This window comes from Dysidea avara, chromosome 2 (genome assembly GCF_963678975.1).
Source record: "Dysidea avara chromosome 2, odDysAvar1.4, whole genome shotgun sequence".
In the NCBI taxonomy this organism is placed as follows: domain Eukaryota; kingdom Metazoa; phylum Porifera; class Demospongiae; order Dictyoceratida; family Dysideidae; genus Dysidea; species Dysidea avara.
In genome coordinates this window covers 32,016,606-32,035,415 of record NC_089273.1, presented here as the reverse complement: position 1 = coordinate 32,035,415, position 18,810 = coordinate 32,016,606, and the positions used below count along the sequence as shown (strand labels likewise).

The 18,810-nt window shown below is 37.7% G+C and overlaps 1 protein-coding gene and 1 long non-coding RNA gene across 3 annotated transcripts; one reads left to right on the top strand and one right to left on the bottom strand.

Moving 5' to 3' along the window:
• Positions 1 to 2,856: 2,856 nt before the first annotated feature.
• LOC136247083 (uncharacterized) lies at positions 2,857 to 9,700 on the bottom strand. The gene is made up of 8 exons (XM_066038699.1): positions 9,466 to 9,700; positions 7,681 to 7,717; positions 7,403 to 7,612; positions 6,609 to 7,304; positions 6,075 to 6,185; positions 5,860 to 6,018; positions 4,765 to 4,872; positions 2,857 to 3,560 (listed from the first exon to the last, which is right to left on the bottom strand). Exons 1-8 carry the CDS (start codon positions 9,553 to 9,555, stop codon positions 3,094 to 3,096), a joined length of 1,878 nt encoding a protein of 625 aa, XP_065894771.1. The 5' UTR covers positions 9,556 to 9,700; the 3' UTR covers positions 2,857 to 3,093.
• A 53-nt stretch (positions 9,701 to 9,753) lies between these two features.
• LOC136247085 (uncharacterized) lies at positions 9,754 to 18,119 on the top strand. 2 transcript variants are annotated; one of them, XR_010697074.1, is made up of 4 exons: positions 9,754 to 9,861; positions 12,220 to 12,277; positions 12,336 to 12,430; positions 16,115 to 18,119. It is a non-coding gene; the product is annotated as an uncharacterized lncRNA (long non-coding RNA). The 2 variants fall into 2 exon arrangements; XR_010697073.1 differs by lacking the exon at positions 9,754 to 9,861 and having other exon boundaries at positions 12,183 to 12,277.
• Positions 18,120 to 18,810: the final 691 nt, after the last annotated feature.

Here is an 18,810-nt window from a genome sequence, read left to right as displayed (position 1 = left end):
CAGTACAATAAAATAGGTGTGGTACAGTCAGTTCGAGTATTGTTATTATCTACTTTACCAGTTAGGCACTGCAAGATGTACACGTGCACTGAGAAGGCAAAGCCTGTTCGAGGTGTTTACCTATAGCCTAGGAGCAAGAGTTAGGGGCCTAAGCAAAAATCTTTCAGCTAAAAAATCCTAAAGTGAAACGGGACAAATACCTAGAAGGGCGAAAACTGAAAAGCCAACCCCATCGTGATTTGATCCGCAGGCCACCCAGATTCCAGCCAAGCACCACACTCGGAACCAACTTTGGGGAAGCCAGTGGTAGCTATTATATGACCTGGATGCCTGGGGCGCTAACTACTACATTCATAACTGAACTTGACCCACCCGCACCCACTCATCGCTAGACCAACGTCACACGGCCCTCAGTCCTAGCCCCAGTATTTCGGGGTTTGCAAGTCGAGGCTTGGTCAGGGTTTGCATCGCCAGTATACTCCCCAGTGGGTGGAGAATTGTAATTTTCAATGATACAGATCCCCACCTTTCCCCACCTCAGCCTGTATCAGTGGTAGTCGGGGATTACATTGATAGGTGTATTAGACTAGCCAGCTGTATCATGTATAGCTGTAACTGCAGATAAATTATGGAGATCACTTAATCTCCTAAATTGCTATTTTAAAACTCACAAGTGCCTCTTAGCAAAGAGACTGGAGTTATTGTTTAATAGCTAAAGGTGCTGGCATGGCCAAATTTTATAGATACATTATAGAAGTTTGAGGCTAAATTAAGCAGAAGTAGGTCTAGATGGATGTCACAATTGGAAATCCCCTTAAAATGTGGTCAGAAGAAGTATCTATAGCTCAATTGAGAAGCTACATTAATGCAGTGTTGTACCACAGTTAACAAATATATAGTTTCCACTAATAGCATTTAGCTAGCATTACATCCCCCTCCCCCATTCCTAAAATTGATTGAAACTGTTATATTTTTGATAAATGCATGCTTACGTATCTGGAATTTGAAGTGTGGTTTACTGTTGAAGTAATATATATTACTGGAAACTAGTTAGAAACATTCCAATCATTTTAAAACAGATGTTGCTGTGATTGGACTTGCATATAGTTATGCAAAGATGGTGGAAATATTTAGAAAAGCAGTTCCAAACCACATGCATGCTCAAAATACTGTTTGTGGTGTTTCTTCAATTATACAGGAATCATGACCCAAATTAGACAACTAGCTAGTGTCTTCCAACTCTGTTAATAGCTTTTAATATTCAACTAGGATTATCTTTAATAATTAAGTGAATGTACATGCATCTGCAACACACAGATTATTGCTTGGTTAGCCCATATAGATATAGATAATTTTCCATATTTGATGCTGGCAAATGGACCCAAACTGTTTATTCTCAGTACCATTTCTTTGACAAGGTCTTAGGTCAAACTGATATTGAGTCCACAGATTAGTTAAAGGTTGAATACACGAAGTTTAATAAACTGTTAAAACAAGCCATGTAACAGCCAAAGTAGAGGCATTGACCAAGATTCATAATGCTCCAAAAATAGATTCTAAAGGGTTTCAAGCAGATATAGTGAACTATAATTCTGTAAATGTTTTCCCACTAGGGACCCGTGAGAAGGCTTAAAAGCCTATGAAAACTTAAGCTGTGGAGTGCATGAATCCTGAAAACTAAGTCTTTAGACACGAGGAATGACTGGGCATATTGTGGTTTGAAATGACACTGATTGGTGATGTCAACAAAGTTAGCAGAAACAACTGACATGCGTAGCTATACAAGTAACAAGATTTGTCTTGTATTGTATTATATTGTATATATATAAGCGAATTGAAGTGCCCTTGCTTGATATCAAATAAGGTAAACTGATTATTGCTGAGGCAACCTATCAAGAGATAAAAGAGGGACATGTAAGTGCCCTCTGACTGGTCCCATAATAATATTGTTACTGATGGCAACTAAACCCACAATAATAATCCTTGATCTTTTTGTGATAAGTTTAATAAAGTACAAGGACAGTTTCAGCAGTTTAATAAGCTCATTAAGCTGCAAGCTTCCTATTCTGTGTTTTAGTCTGGTCTGTTCCATTTCAATACACACTTAAAGAGCCTTTTAGATGCAATGCATTGTGGTATCTGAAATGGGCAATCAGATTTGGAAGTTATTCAAGTGCTGAAAGCATGATGATGCAATCATCAGTTAGAAGCTAACAGCCACATCAAAGAAATGAATAGATATATACCAGCTGTATTTGTTACTGCTGCAATTTTAACTGCTAGAAACATTGTTCCCTGATTGTTCACCCATACAAAGAAAGGAGAAGTAATCGATGAAATTTGGTCACAGCCGCAACCTGGCTGAGTTATAATAATTGTTTTCAACCTGAAAAAATAATCAAAGATTCATACATAAATTTTAACAAAACTCATTTTTTTAAGTGACCAAACAACAAAATCACTCTATACCTAATACTGGGTATACAATTTGCAGTACAGTAAGTTATGCCCTGTCTTAAGTAACTACGTGTAACTACTGATTTACAAGGCCATTACATGGTATTCAGTTTTGTAACACTACAGTAATTTACAGAGTATAGTAAACTATTATAATAGTAATTATTAACTAGCTAGTGCATTTCTTTAAATGTACAAATTATCTCCTTTAATACATTTTGTCTCCTAACATTGTTCTACTGTCAAATGCATACATACAGTAAAAATTGCTCCCAACATATCTAGAAAAGTTGAGGTGCTTGCACTGATATCATTTGTAATAAGATTGATGAGAAGCAGCAGATTGACATCAATACATTAAAATGCAAGTACCGTAACCTTGTTTGGTGAGGTTACATGTTACAAGTACATAAATATAGTTATTTATATAGCAGTGTATTATTATACAAATTTCTGTCTCAAAATCAGTGTGCCCACAAAATGAGAAGGCTGCTTAGTTTACTATCCGTAAATACAATCTACATACAGTGTACTAGCTGCATGCACTCATGATTTGGTGAAATTTATATCTAAAATGTTAAGCATAGTTATATACCTGTCTCTTGCAATTGTAAACTTTTGCATGTCAATAAAGTTTTATGTGTGCTGGAAAAACACTGTACGCTGCAATGCATTGTGTATTGCTGTGAAATTTTCATTCTGTGTTCGTTTAGTTCTGTGTGCAGGTAATGTTACACTAGAACTATCATCAGAGTAACTTGATGTTGTATTCATCACCCGCTTTCTGTAAACTGACACTGATAATGGAGACACATTTCTTCTATCTGTCATTGGTATAGAAATGACATTTGGAGTTACAGTGGCTTGTAATTCTTCCATAACTGTAGCTGGTAATGATGTTTCATTGTGTACAGGTTCCCTAGGGTGATCAACAACTGAGCTATTCTCAATATTAGATTCATCTAGATTTTCTTGCAATTCCTCGTTACCACAAACATTTACATCAGTAGCACTTGTATACTGAGGAATGCCTGTATGGCGTGTCTCATCATCCTGACTGATGGGTGTGTCAGCTTCCTCACAGACATGGTCAACAATGATACCTGAAGAGTACATTTCATACAATAATGATTATATGGATACATATGATTATAATATGTGCATGCATAGTTTAGGGTAGCATCTCACACAATACACAAAGAAGTTAGTGGAACCTCAGGTTGAACCCATGAGACTTTCTTGCAGAGTGCAGTTGGTCTTAACTATAAGAGGATGTACCATTGTGTATATGTTTGTGTTTGTAGTGGTGAGGCAGCATGGCCAAGTGGTTGGAATGGTAACCACAAGGTTCCAGGTTCAATGGTCAGTAATAGCCTGTTCCTTTAGAAAGCGACATTGTTCTAGTCTACCCAACTGTATAATCTGGACCTGGTAGTATAGGAAAAGTGCCTTGTAATCGAAAGGTACCCAGTTCAATGCTAAGTTATGCGGTTATGCCAAATTTAGTGTTGGTGTTGTTGTTGTTGTTGTTGTTGTTGAGTAAGAAACTCTACCCATATTACTCCAGTCTACCCAGTTATTAAAATGGGGAGCTGGTGGTCTGGTGTCAACCAGGAAAGCAACTCACCCAGCTGTAACATCAATGGGTACCTGGTATTAACTGGAGAAGCAAATGCCAAATTTCCATGTCTCAGACAGTGGGTGAAGGTCCAGATGGGACTATGGGTGCCCACTCCTTCACCTGTGGGACATGGTACAGCCTTCTGTGGGTTACTAGTCCTAGAATTTGCTGCACTGATTCATAGCACCTTAAGCTTTTTGTGTGAGTACATGTGTGTGAGTATTACAGGATGTATGTTAAAATACATGAGAGGGTAGTGTAGGGTAATAGCACATTTATTTCACAAGGTACAAAAAAATTGAGTTTTATGAAATTTTGGTGTGTCATTAATTTAATTCCCAAAATTTTAACTATATAGTAGATTCATGAGCATTGGACAAATTTATATACTGAATCCTGTACAAATACTGTTAAAACAATGTCTTTCTTGGCCCCTACAGGCAGGTAGAAAGACAGTAACTGTACACAGTATAACACATAGTACATACTTGAACAAAATTACTTTGAAGATATACATATTGTACAGTATTGAGTAATTGCAGGTAAAATTCTCTAGTACAATAGCTACATAATATTATTACTAAGTAAAGCGTAACGTCTTTAAATGCTCAAATTTGTTGTGAAATAATTCGATATGTAATACAATAATAACACTATATTTGTGCATAGTGTACACAAATATATACCTCTTCTTGATGATGAAGGCCTTTGTCTTGGCCATGTCCCCGAAGATCTTTGTGGACGCAATTGCCTAACTAGATCTTGATGAAGTTCTGGCTGAGGTTGATTTCCAGCTATAGATACAAGGATGCAATAAGTAAAATACAGGCTTCTTTCATTGTATTTTCTCTAAGGAAAACTTCTTACAATAAAAGTATTGTATTTAAACAACCTTGCAAGAAAGTATTTTGTGTGTATAAAACATACATAACATACCCATAGCTACTGTACATGAAAAATGGTTCCTGCTGCTGCTGTGTATGCATATTACATGAAAGAATATGTAGTACTATTAAAATTATTGTTGTTATTCTTTTACAATGACCAACACTTAAGGTCTGACAGCAACTTATGCTATAACCATTGAGTTTCCTAAACAGGACTTGACAATTAATAAAATCTGTTTTTCTAAGCGATCAGATGAACACTTCATGAGATACACTTGTTTGTAACTGCCTATGTAAATTGTACATTTTCAATTTGTTTTTATCAAATCCAGTTTTCTGGATTATGCAGGTTTAAGGGTTAACACAGAATCACTACATTGTAATAGAGTAGCTAGTACACTGTAGTTTGCCCAAAGAAAAGGGAAAAATCATCAACCTCAGGATTCAAACTGCACGGCACCCAATGTCCAGTCAGATGCCAAGCTTATTGCTTATTTTATGAGATGGATTTTCTCCCTTTAAACACCAAAGTATTTGTTATTTATTACTGCTTTACAGTGTCCAGAGTATTGGCTATAGTTACATTTGTATAATTTAAAGGGTAATTTTACATATGTTCTCGTGCATGCTTGCAGATTGAATGATGCAATAAAGTAAATGTTTGTATATACTTCGTCATTTTATCTATTGATGTAGTAATTATACAGCACTCATATCATTTTAAATAAAAATGATATACATAAACAATCAAACAGTTATTACAAAAATGCAAATGTTGCCACAAGATTAGCTGGATAGCTAGAAGAAGTTTGATAAGGTATTAGAAATAGTTAATTAATTAAAATGCTTGAATTTGAGCAGCATATGCTACAGTTATATTACATTAATACTTACCAGGAACTCGTCTCCTTGGTGTAATGGGAGGCCGATTGTTTGCATGACTATTCTCAAGCTGAGGTTGACCTGGTACTCCTATTGGTGAATGCATTGCAATATATTCTGAACCTAATCCTGGAACTTGGTCAGTGGTTGTGGATGGTTGATTGTTTGAATCTAGATTTCACAAAATGCAATAATTTATGAATTTTACTCTATGCACAAATATGTACCTCTTCTTGGTGCAGGTACAGGCCTTTGCCTTGGCCATGTCCCTGAAGATCCTTGACGATGCAGTTGTCTGACTGCACCATTTTGTTGAGGTTCAAACTGAGACTGGTTCCCTATAGACACATGTAGATATGATTGTGTATGTACCAATATAATGAACAATGATGAAACAAATGGTTTTGATTTAGCAGAAAAGGGTTTGCAAGACAGACTTTCTTGAAATGAAAGTAAGACAAGACAGTGCATAGAAAGCACTTGCATAATACAATATGTAGGTTATAAGTACTGTAGACTTCCTTTTGTGGTATATGCAAGTAACACATTGTGTGTAATGTGTATGTAGTAGCTACAATTTCATTTTGTAAAATTGTAAGGGTACATTATACGTATGTACATGATTTTCTATGCATGATTCCAGGTTTCAAATTTTTTTGTATCTGTAGTGTTACTGGCATGATGAAGGGAAGTTGCACCAAAAGCGTAGCTATATCATGCATGTAAAATTAATATGTTTGATACTTCACATACATGCTTACCAGGAACTCTTCTCCTTGGTGTAATAGGAGGCTGAGTGCTTACATGATTGCTCCCAAGTTGAGGTTGACTTGGCAGTTCATCTGGTGAACTTGTTCCTTGGGTATTTGTGCACAATTGGTTGTATGACTCTTGATTTACATAATGTGGAGGCTCTCTTTGTGATGTATTTGTTGGTGGAGGAACTGCTGTATCCAATCTTGACCTAGATGCCCTGCTAAGTGATGGCCTAAACAGCACATCTGAAATATTGTAGAGAATTGCATTCACTCCAGTGGGTACTGGTGGTGGATTAGGTGCTGGATGAACTGGAGGAGAGTGAGTGCACAGAATACTGTGCGTTGTCATTTCACAAATATACTTCTGATCCTTTTTGCGTTTTGCTGATGTATGTTGACAGAAAAAGTCTAAACAACTTTCAATTTCAATCTGTGGCAATCGTAATGTAAACCCTAGCTTGACAAAAGTAACAGATTTGGAACAGTGTGGACAAAAGTCTAAAAACACTCCCTCTTGTACTGCTCTAAGCTGCTTTACTTCTAAAGAATCCCAACAATGTCGTATTTTAATATCATCATATGGGGAACTAAGAACAATCAAATGGTGAAATGTGTTATCTGAGTAAGTCCTGTCCTCAACATGAAGTAACGAATATTCATCATCATCAAGACCATAGTGCTTTACCGGGATGTGAACACCTACAACAAAATACACACCACGGACATCTATTAAAGTAAAATATAAAGCCATGTACGAATAGTAAAATTAAGCAAGATAGTACTGGTGGTGTACATACATTTGGTGATAGCACTTTTTAATACAGCTATCCATCTGATGTGCTCTTTTGCAGTGTCTACACGAATGAAAATTTGATTGCCACTGTCATCCACTCTAATATCATCAGCATTGCTCTTTACACTGACACCATGGACTTCTGCATACATCTTCATTTTCTGTTTTGCAGAATTTTTGAATATTAAAAGAATGGATGGTTGAGTTAGTAGTCCTGTAATAAAAGTTACTTGCATGTACGCATGTATAATACATCTGCATCTACATATATACACTACTTACCTGGTATCAAGGTCACATATCGTTCTTTCCAGCTGTTCTGCAGGAAAATTAATAATGAACATTATTTATGTAGCAGCTTTCTCGTGCATTTTTAATGCCCTGTTCTTTTGTTTTATATACAGGGTGTATGTACTGGAAATTTACCGACATGTATAACACGCGTAATATTATACGTATGTGTTATATCCACCTGTACTGTACAGGGGCGGATCCAGGAGCTTGCAAGGGAAGGGGCACAAATAGGCTAGGTTGTAGGTGAGCCAGATTCTCTTGTTAGTTGCTGCATTTTTGAAGCAGCAAGTAATCACCTCTTAGTAGTGTCTCACTGTAGATTTTTACCATTTTGGCCTTAGCAAATGGTTCTGAAACCTTAAAGGCTGTTTAAAAGGCTCTAAATGTCGTAAACAACAGCAACACGATAATTAATTATAGAGGCGCTTAGTGGTACGAAGGTGCTAGACAATTAGTTTGACTTAAATTCACTTTGTTTTCAGGTTAATTTGTATATATTTTCATGAGATAAGCTGATCTTGATCTAACATAAAGGTTAGTATTTTAATCAGAAGTATTGCCTGGCTCCTCCACTGTGACAAGGTGAGTGGGAGGGGGCATTTGCACCAAATGCCCCATCCTGGATCCGCCATTGCTGTATAGCTTGTGCTTGATCATAAAAATTTACTGGCAATGATAGTTTATTGCTGTGAAGCTGTAACCATTGCAATGATATATTTATAAAGGAATTTGTCCTTTTAATCAGTAAATAGCTTGTGCAAACACTGTGACCAACAGCATTAAATGGTGAGCCAAAGTGTAAAACCACCATGTTCGTGATGACTGCATGGGTGATTAGTTGTCTTATAATTATGTAGTAGAATAATTTCCATTTACTGTTAGCTATTTATAAAATTACTTAATGTCAAGAACTCAATAACCCAGGCCAGCATTTGTATACCAGCAAGAGTGTATGTATACTCAATAGTGAGGGAGATGCCACCCATGTCGTATGGTGTCTAAAGTGCAAGGTTTTCCTCATTGATTTCCTATCAATAAGTGATGTAGTAAAGGTGTTGGCTAAATTAATTGTAAATGAGCTTTAGAAAGTTTTGATTGGTGGATGACAAATACCTATAGCTAGTTAAGACTAGATGCACGCTCTTTGACATGAAGAGCCTTCATGTGTAAGAACATTATGATGGCTACACCTTGCATCATTACTGAATGACGATAGAGATTTCAACTAGACTGCTAGCTAGCTATTACTAAAATGGCCAGCCTGATAGTGGGCACCTCGGTGGGCACAGCATGATAGTACGTATACTGTAAAGCTATATTTACATGAGACGCCAAGTTGAAACAAAAGAAGATTTTGTTAGCTATCATATAGCTATAGGCTAGCTAGCTACTACCATCTCGTCTGAGCCAAGAAACTCCATTATGCACATGCCCTCGAATATGCCATATTATAACTGTGTCTGACCTTTCAGTGCTGTATCATCAAACATCTGTCTGTAGCTACGTGCTAAGTTAAGGTGCATGCTTCCGCATATGCGCATTTTCAAAGTTCAACCTGGATGTAGCTATTAGTTCAAGCACAAAAAATTATATAATATAGCTATTGGTCAGTATTTCACCTACGTCGTATAGCTATAGCATCTTGTAACTCCTGGCCTGACTAAGTTGCTGCATGATAATAATAGGTATGTCTTTCGGCATCATTAAGTATAGCTAGCTAATTTCAGCTCAGTGACATGTACGGCACATATATTAACTCCACTAACATCTTACCCTAGCTTTTGACTTGACTTTTGCAGACCCTTCATGCAAGCTTCCTGAGTTTGTGAATACAGTGTCACCGTGACGTCCTCGAGCGGCCATGATTGCAGTTCGACTGCACTCGACCTCTTGACAAATTTTATCCTCCACCAAAGAACGGCACACTGAATTTGAACGTTCGCTGAGCGTTTACTTTTATTGTTCTTCAAAGCTGATCATTGCCCATAATTTTACGTGACTGTGTTCCCATTACGTCACATAGGCGATCATTTAAGGAACCACGGGAAAGTTTTTGGCGGTAGGTTGTTTTTCTTTTAATATGCTGTGGTTTGTGTCAGAGTACAGAGGGGAATTGTCTATATAGTCATCCATCTTACCATGAAACTGATGTGCATCACTACTACGTCGGTACGTCGCTAGCTATATAATTATATTATGTGACCAGGAGCGGATCCAGGGGGGGGGGCTTTGGGGGCTGAAGCCCCCCCCCCTTCATATTTAGGCTTTACTTGATCAATATGCTGAGTATTATAATGAAATTTTGTCTTAACATAATTATGTGATCACTAATAATACAAATACTCATAAAACCACCTTATAAACGTCTTTCCAAGGTATTATCAGTGGATTTATGCTAAAATTTATGCAACAAGGACCCGAATCAGCATTGGAGGTTTACAAGATCGAGATACTCTAATAGAGCAGTCAGCTAACTACTCTAATAGAACATTCACTGGAAACATGTAGTTGGTTTTGTTATGGAATTTTTCCAAATCTGCCTGCACCTATACATGCAATAAAATGAATTGGTCTGTTTAAAGGGCTTCATTTATCTACTTGTGTAGTTAATATGTATGACAATACTTAATTCAGGTTCACAATTTCCATTGAAAATGCTCTCAGATTCAATCTTGTATTGTTCAAATTTCAAAATTTTCCACTTTCAACATTATTATTCTAACATGCACCTATTCAGTGTTGTGCAATTGTGAGAGGGGTGCATCATGTACTTGGTTGTCTGTACCTACCCAAACTTTTCCATTAGCAAAATGCTTCAGAGAGCCATACCTATAATCTAAAGGCAGTATATAAAATATCTACAGGCAGAAAATATTATGAATTTTATGTGAAAAAGTCTCCAAATTGCAGTGTTTTAGCATCTATTTTTCAAAATTTTCCTGGGGGGGGGGGGGGGGGGGGGGGCATGCCCCCAGACCCCCCTAGTTCCAGCATGCTTCGCATGCTGGGAAGTATGCTTCGCTACCTCTACCCAAGAGATTAGTACCTTGAGTTAGCCCCCCCCCCCCTTTTATAAATCCTAGATCCGTCCCTGGTGACCCGCTATAGCTCAGGAACAATTAGATACTTATCTTAACACTAATTATTGATTTTTTGTAACTGTTTGGGACAGACTTTGTCCCCTGGGCTCAATCAGCTGGTGCTGTCTGCCCAGTATAATTACATAATCAAGTAATAAGAATAATAAAAAGTTTCGTAATAATAATAATAATAATAATAGCTACCCAGGAAAAACTGATGAGTTGCAAGATTCTTGCAAGACTGCAAATGACTTGCAAGCTCTACAAGATGACTTGTTTCTAACTGAACTCTCTACAGTGTGATCTGTTCATAGCGGAACTTTCTACTGGGTGATTTGTTTGCAGCTGAACACTTTGCATGATTGTTTCTTTGTAACTGAACTCTCTACAAGGTAACTTCTTCTAGCTGATCTCTACAGGGCAATTTGTTTGAGCTGAACTCTCTACATGATGGTTTCTTTGTAGCTGAACTCTCTATTAGGTACCTTCTTCTGGCTGATCTGACTACAGGGTGACTTGTTTGTTGCTGAATTCCCTACAGAATAACTTGCAATGTAACATAATTGAGTAAATTATAAATACAGCTGAATGCTTTATTAGGGTGACTGTTCTATTAGAGTATCTCGATCTCGCATTTGCTACACGTAGTTGCCTTTCGAATCATAACTCAGTGGTTTGTATTCCGATTCTTCTGTACTACTGCAAGGACTTTCTATGATGAGTATTCCAGCTACATACTGATTTTCAGCTCATTGCTCTAAGCGGTTTGCCTGATAGACACGAAAACTAATAGTTTTTTTTAATTCATAAAAATCGATCGCGTAATTTTGACACAGGTCGGGTTTTGTGTCATATCTCCGTGGTCTTTATCCCGATTCCTTTCAAACCACAAAAAGGCACTCCTACGATGGTTGCTCCATCTACATAGCAATTTTCAACTGATTCCTCAAATGAGTTTACCCTGTAGGCGTGACAGACCTTCGACCTTATTTTACGCAAATAATCGGTCATAACTCCGTGAATGTTCATCAGATTCCTACCAAAGTTGGTACAGAGATCCGCCTTAATGAGCCCTTTAAGTGTGTCAAATTTCAGCCCAATCCGAGCACACATTCGTGTTTATGGCGGATTTGCGAAGTGTGCGAAATGAAGAAGTAGAAGAAAAAAACGAAGAAATTAAAACGAAATTGTGTTCGCTCGTATCTCGGAAATGGCTGGAGCGATTTTCTTCAAATTTGGTGTGTAGACTCCCGTTGCTGGCCGGCACCTCTCTAGCAAATTTGGTTCCAATCGGATAAGGGATCACAGAGCTACATAGGTGTGAAAATTGCGTTTTCTTTCTTCCTGTTAATATACTCACGGGTGGCACGCCGGCTTCTTGGGCCGCACGACACACTACCGTGTGTCTTGATATAACACCCGGCACCACGCCCTTGTTTAATTACAGATTGCTGGAACAAGAAGATTAGTAAACGTCCGCGGAGAGGCCAGGCGCCACTTTACTGGTAAGCAACAACATTACAAGTATGTTTAAATGTTTTTAACTGTGTATTTTGTGTGCAGGATATGCGCTCCAGGCGTCATGCAGTGAACGACCAGCTGATGACCAGTTGGGATACCAGCGGATGCGCTCATAAACAACCAGCTGGAACAGCAAGGTAATGAGTAATGTAATACCTGTACCGGTAGTTGTATTATAGGTCTACATCTTCATCCTTCATCTGGCTTGCTGGAATTATTTTCAGTATACCGGCACCTTCATCTCAGTGGCTTGCTGGCGGCTGGAATTATTTTCCACTCGGCTTAACTACTAGTCTACTGTGAGTCTGTAATAGCTAAACAAGAAGCCGGTGCAGTGCTGCATATACAACAATGTGTAACTATCTCCTGTATGTTGTGCATGGCTGTATGCATAATATTATAGACTGTGATCACTGTGCCAATGCCACACTGCTGATATACAGGTACATCACCAGTGGCCTCTAGTTACAACAGAGTCTGTTGTGCCATATTGGCTTGATTGGGATCAATTGCTAATTGTGCCTTCACCATATCCCTTATTCTGCATAGCCTCACTTCACTGCTGAGTCATCTTCAGAGACACGTCACACCTACAATATATAGTTACTTTCAATATAGCTAACTTAACTTGGTTTTTTGTGTAGGTTGTGTTTTAGTATTGTGGTTTTCTGATGCCAGTTAAACTCCCTTGCCTGTGTACATATGCATATGTATCATTTCCACAGGTACACGCACACTGCTCTGAGTGTTTCCTATGGCACTGTTTATACTTGCCCAATGGGTAGGTTGCAACGTTGGTGTATGTACTTGGTTGTATGTGACGCAGTCCTAGTAATAATATTAATCATAATAATAATAACCGGCCTGCCTAATAAACGTCGCATTGTTTCTTCTTGTTAGCTAAATGCATGGATAGGCATGAGCTGGCTTCAAATGCTTAACGCCACTGACATCCGGCTTACCCTAGATTTTGACTTTATTTTTGCAGAACCTTCGTGCAAGCTTCCTGAGCTTGTGATTGTCTTTATAGTGTCACCGTGAGGTCCTCGAGAGGCCATGATCACTCGACTGCACTATGCACTGCTTGACTCAGAAAAACGTCACAAACTTGAACATTGGTTTGTGCGCTTGCTTTAATATCCTTCATTGTCGAGCCCCGCCCATTATGCATATGAGTGCGGTAAGGGCACTGACGTTAGTTGATAGCTATACGTTACAATATGACAACCTATTATGTCAATACGGGAATTTGTATGTGGTCTTGAAACTCCCTAGCAATGGCTACTGTAACAGCTTTACAGTTTATGTATACTGTGGTTGTGTCAAAGTACAGAGGGGAAGTGTCTAGTCATGTTCAACCACCTGATCATGAAACTCACTGCAGGTAGTGTGCATATCACTTTAGCAAAATACCATGAAGAGGGATGGAGGGAGGGGCGCATAGGGGGCTGAAGCACCTTCCAAAAGTTTACCATGTGCTAGCTATACACCAACTATCGCCTAGGCTATAAGTAGAAAGTACAGTACACATCTACAGCATACATGGGCAATGAAAACATGGAAAGAGTGAAAAGAGAAGATCTAGCACTACTTGAAGGTTCTTAGTTTACTAATTTGTTAAGCTGCTTTACTGTAGTTGTACCCATGGTAAAGTGTCAGTAACTTTAAGTATATGGAACATAATTGCTTTACTAACCTTTAAACTCTCAGTAAAACATCAGTGAATGCAGGTTTACTGAAAAACTACTAAAATAACAAACGATTAACTGTTCCATATACTGGGGACATACCACTCTAGTAAGCTAAGAAACTTCAAGCAGTGTAGGAATCAACAATTGTGACCGGGCCTGCGAAAACAGGGCATGTGGGCACAAACTACACCCCATCACTCTACAGGTAATATCTCAGTACTGGAAAAGTATATTTCCATTCTGTAACTTGCATCATGATGCCAATTAAATTCTCACTAAGAGCTGAAAATTGCAATTCCATACCATAATAATACAAAAAGGTATGTGTGATGAACTTGTGAAAAAGTAGGCAAAAATCATGTGCCCACATGCCCTATTATCGCAGGCCCGGTCACAATTATGAATAGGGGATTATAGGGGAAAACTGCCAAAAAAGCTGCTAAACATCTAAATACACTAATAGAACAGTCAACTACTCTAGTTAAGGGCATACCCCCAGACCCCCTAGATAAAGTGCTTCTCATGCGGGACATTAGAACAGTGGAAATTGAAAACTTTTTTAGCACCCCTGCTGTTTCTACTGTTTATTAATGACATTGCACAAAACATTAACTGTACCATTAGGCTCTATGCAGATAACATCTTGATATACACAACTACAGTGGTGTAGCTACCATTGAGGCAACCGAGGCAGCTGCCTCGGTAAAAATGCTCAACAACAGGCTGAGTTTTGGCACCCCGGATTTTCTAGTCAAACGTTACTAGACAGCATTACTGTATCACACCATAGATAATAGACACCCTATTATCTATGATCACACATAATAGAATCTATGGCTGTAGTACTAAGCAGGGCTGGAGCCCATGGTGACATGGTGCTGGACCACTTTTCAGCTGCTCAGTTGAATTCAGTTGTAAAAGATCGAGATACTCTAATAGAGCAGTCATCGTAATATACTCTAATAGAGCATTCAGTTATAGCCACTGCTCTCATACACTACTTGGTCTAAATCATTTACATTTATGTCGATTGTTCTTAAATTACTTTTCAAAGTTCCAATGAGTCAACTGCATGGTATTGTATTGAGCTAATTGTTCATGCATATCATATGCATTAGCAGTTACAATCAAAAATATAGCCTCCACATGCCATCTAAAGCATATTTTCAAAATTTCCTTGAGGGAGCATGCCGCCGGACTCCCTAGCTTGACATGCTCAGCACATGCAGTTGAGCATCACATGAAAGAGATAATCTCTGACTTAAACATCACACCAATAAAAAGTAGTGCATGACTATGACCCCCGTTGCAGTCCATGGATGACCTGACCACTCAAAATATCTTCAGAGTAAGTTGTGTTGAATGCAATTAAACTAGTCTAATAATTGAAGCACGGTAGCTATACTGTAGCATGAACTAAGCTGGAGCATTACTTATGGCATGTAGAAAAATGCTCGGAGTCTTTTTTCCATCCAACCAGATAGTCAACCTGCAAAATTAATGCTGTACCACCCATGCTTGAAAGTTTGTAAATCAGTTGAGTCAGAAGCAGACCCTCTCAATTAGGTCAATACATAAACTTTGCCTTGGTAAAAATTTTTTCCTGGCTACGCCACTGAACTATATACTCTCTGTCTGACTGTCAACGTTTACAAGGAGATTTACACACTCTACAAAACTGGGCAAAGATATGGCAGATGAAGTTTAACCCTTCCAAATGCTCCCGTCTTATCATTTCCATTAAGCATCACATTCTTCACTATTACTATCATCTTTGTGACCAACTAATTCAAAGAGTTTCACAAGCCAAATACTTAGGAGTAACATTTGACGAACATCTAAATTGGAAACATCACATTGACAGCATTTGTAATAAAACTAATGCAGCCAAGTCCTTCCTGAAGAGAAACATTAATTATTATTGCCCAACAAATATCAAAGCTAATTGTTATAACTCCTTTGTAAGACCAATCCTAGAGTATGCATCCCCTGTATGGTCACTACACCTACAATGTGATATTCAAAAATTAGATAAGATCCAACGTAGTGCAGCACGTTATGTATTTAATGATTATTCTTGGAATAGCAGTGTTACTAATATGCTTTCTAATCTCAAATTGCCTACTCTAGATCAACGTCGTACCTACAACAAACTAGTGATGTTTTTAAACTTGTTGAAGGCATTATAGAGATCCCAACCGTACAACTTACACCACTCATATCAATCACCAGAGGACACCACAAATGATACAGAATTCCACAAGCCAGAACTAACTTATTCCTACACTCCTTTCTACCATCAACAATCAAACTTTGGAACAATCTACCCAATCATTTAGTAACTATTAGACATTTTTAAAGAGCAATTGACTGATTATTTAATGATGTAATTATACCTAATATCTGTGTGTTTGTACTCTAATTGAGTTTACACAGTATATAAAACTGAAATCGTTCGAAACTTAGAAAAAAACTAATAGACTAAGTACTCACATCTTTAAAAAAACCACCTCTATGATAAGGCCACCTTTTGATAAGACAACCTCATTATAGTGACCACATTGTTAAGGTTTAAAATATACCTCATGACCACTTCATATAGCTACTCATTTTAGCTTCACATTCTCACAAAACTTTATCTCAATAGATGACTTTGCACATAAAACACCACAGCTTTTTTTGAAATCTTCTTTTCATGTGTCCATTGTAGTGAAGTGGTCTTATTATAGGGGTGGTCTTACAGAGGTAGTCTTACATAGGTAGTCTATTAATGAAGTACAATTTTATGAAGTTTCAACCAATTTCAGTTCCCAGTTTCAGTTTCAGTTTTCCATTTCCACTGTTTCTAATCTCTGATCTCATGTAGTGTGCTTCTCACACTGCACTACTAGTTTTATCAACCAGTCAATAGATTTTAACCCCCACTATAGATGCTCCTAGCTTAGCATCCCCTCCTCCTTGGGAAATCCTAGATCGGCCCCTGATCATATAGCTATGGCTAGGTGGAATTGAAACAAAATATTTATGTTAGTCTTCTTCCCTAGGGAGACCACTTCAAGTATATACGCAGTTACTGGTTGTACTTTAGAATTTGAAACAAGTGAACAGGTGATTTGAGCTGTGTATAGGGAAACAATTGTAGCAGGATGCCCACATACTTGATTGGTCTCTTCCAACATTTCAATCTTGATTTTATGCCCCAAGTTTCTGATCATGAGTATCAAGGAGTTCATTTTGTGATAACTTTAAGAATTTGTTCCCTCAAAAATGGTGTCAGATATCCATGAGAAACTATGGATAAATCCCAGGCAATCAATTCTGCAAGAATATTAAGCAAGATCTTGCAAGAAAATCCGGTAATTTCTTGCAGGAACTTGCAGGATAGTTTTTGCTGGGATGGAACAATAACTAATAGCAAAGAAAGAAAGAAATGTCAAAAGCAAATGCAGAATGTATGTGAGAAGGTTTTACAACAACTATATGCAACAGTGATATACAATCAATATATATATATATACAAACATGCAAGAAAACGTTTTCAGCTTTATACAGACAGAGATCCAGGAAGTATCCCCATGATGGAAAGGCTTGATTTTACTTTAATGCATTGAAAATATATTTATTATTGCAATTGTTTTGTGTTTATCGAAGATGATAATGTTGCACTGGCAGACATGGGCAATGCCATGATGTTCGATATTCAGATATGCTCATTGTAGAAGTATACACTGCAGGTATTGCTAAGTAATTATATAAAATTGATCCTTACTAAACGATGGACCGAGACGACATCACACCCTTGAGGAATTGTCACATAATGTTGCTCATTGTTAGAGTTTCATGTCCAGTGCCTCTCTTAAGCAAAGTATTCCACCCAAGGATCAGAAAACTGCACTAGTAATCCCGTTACATAAGAACCACAGTCAAAATGACACTTGCAACTATTGTCCTATATCCCAAACAAGTGTATTTTGTAAAGTATTTGACCATATTTAATTTATCATTCAAATATCATGCCCCACTTTGAGGGATTGAGTATCAATATTGTCTCAAGAGTGTCAGCATGGATTAATGGAAAATGTTCTGCTGAGTTTCAGTTGTGTTTATTTTATTGGATGAGATGCCTATAATAAAATATTCAGGATATATACTCATGTATGTTTGAAATTATACTAGTTACATTATAACTTATCAATGGCTAATAAGCTGCTGTAGTACTGCCCCATAATACATATGCATGATATTGTTGGTGTATGCTTTAAGCATCATTGTATAAGTTCCATTGCCAATGCTACAGCTTACAAAACTTACTCTGCTAGCCAACCTCCCTTGTACTTATTGTAACAGTCAGTCACACAGTGTATACTAAAATAGGATATCGCTGCACTAAACCCCTAGTGTGATGGAATAGAAGCTTTAAGGTGTTTGTTTAGGGTGAATTTTAGGCACTGTATTATAGTAGGTTTATCGTTTACCTCAGCCATTAAATTGACACCCTACAGCTTTAAATTTTGGGGTTATATTCCCAGTCAACCCCTATTCTGAAATAGTAAATCATTACTGCTGCACCTTGTGTATTGTGTACATCCCAAGCAATGAATCCCAGAGAGCAGCTAATAGAGTTTTATTCTGTAATGTAGCATTCACCTGAGTCCTCTTACACGTGTATATGCTACACATGCAGGCCAACTGGTGTTGAAAGGTAATCGACATTAGTGGCATTGTAAAGTGGCAGAATAAAATAAGTGCTTTGACAAAAGTACAACTGCAACCATGCAGTGAGTTGTAACACACCTTAAAAATGCCCCACATAGTTAGCAATGAAT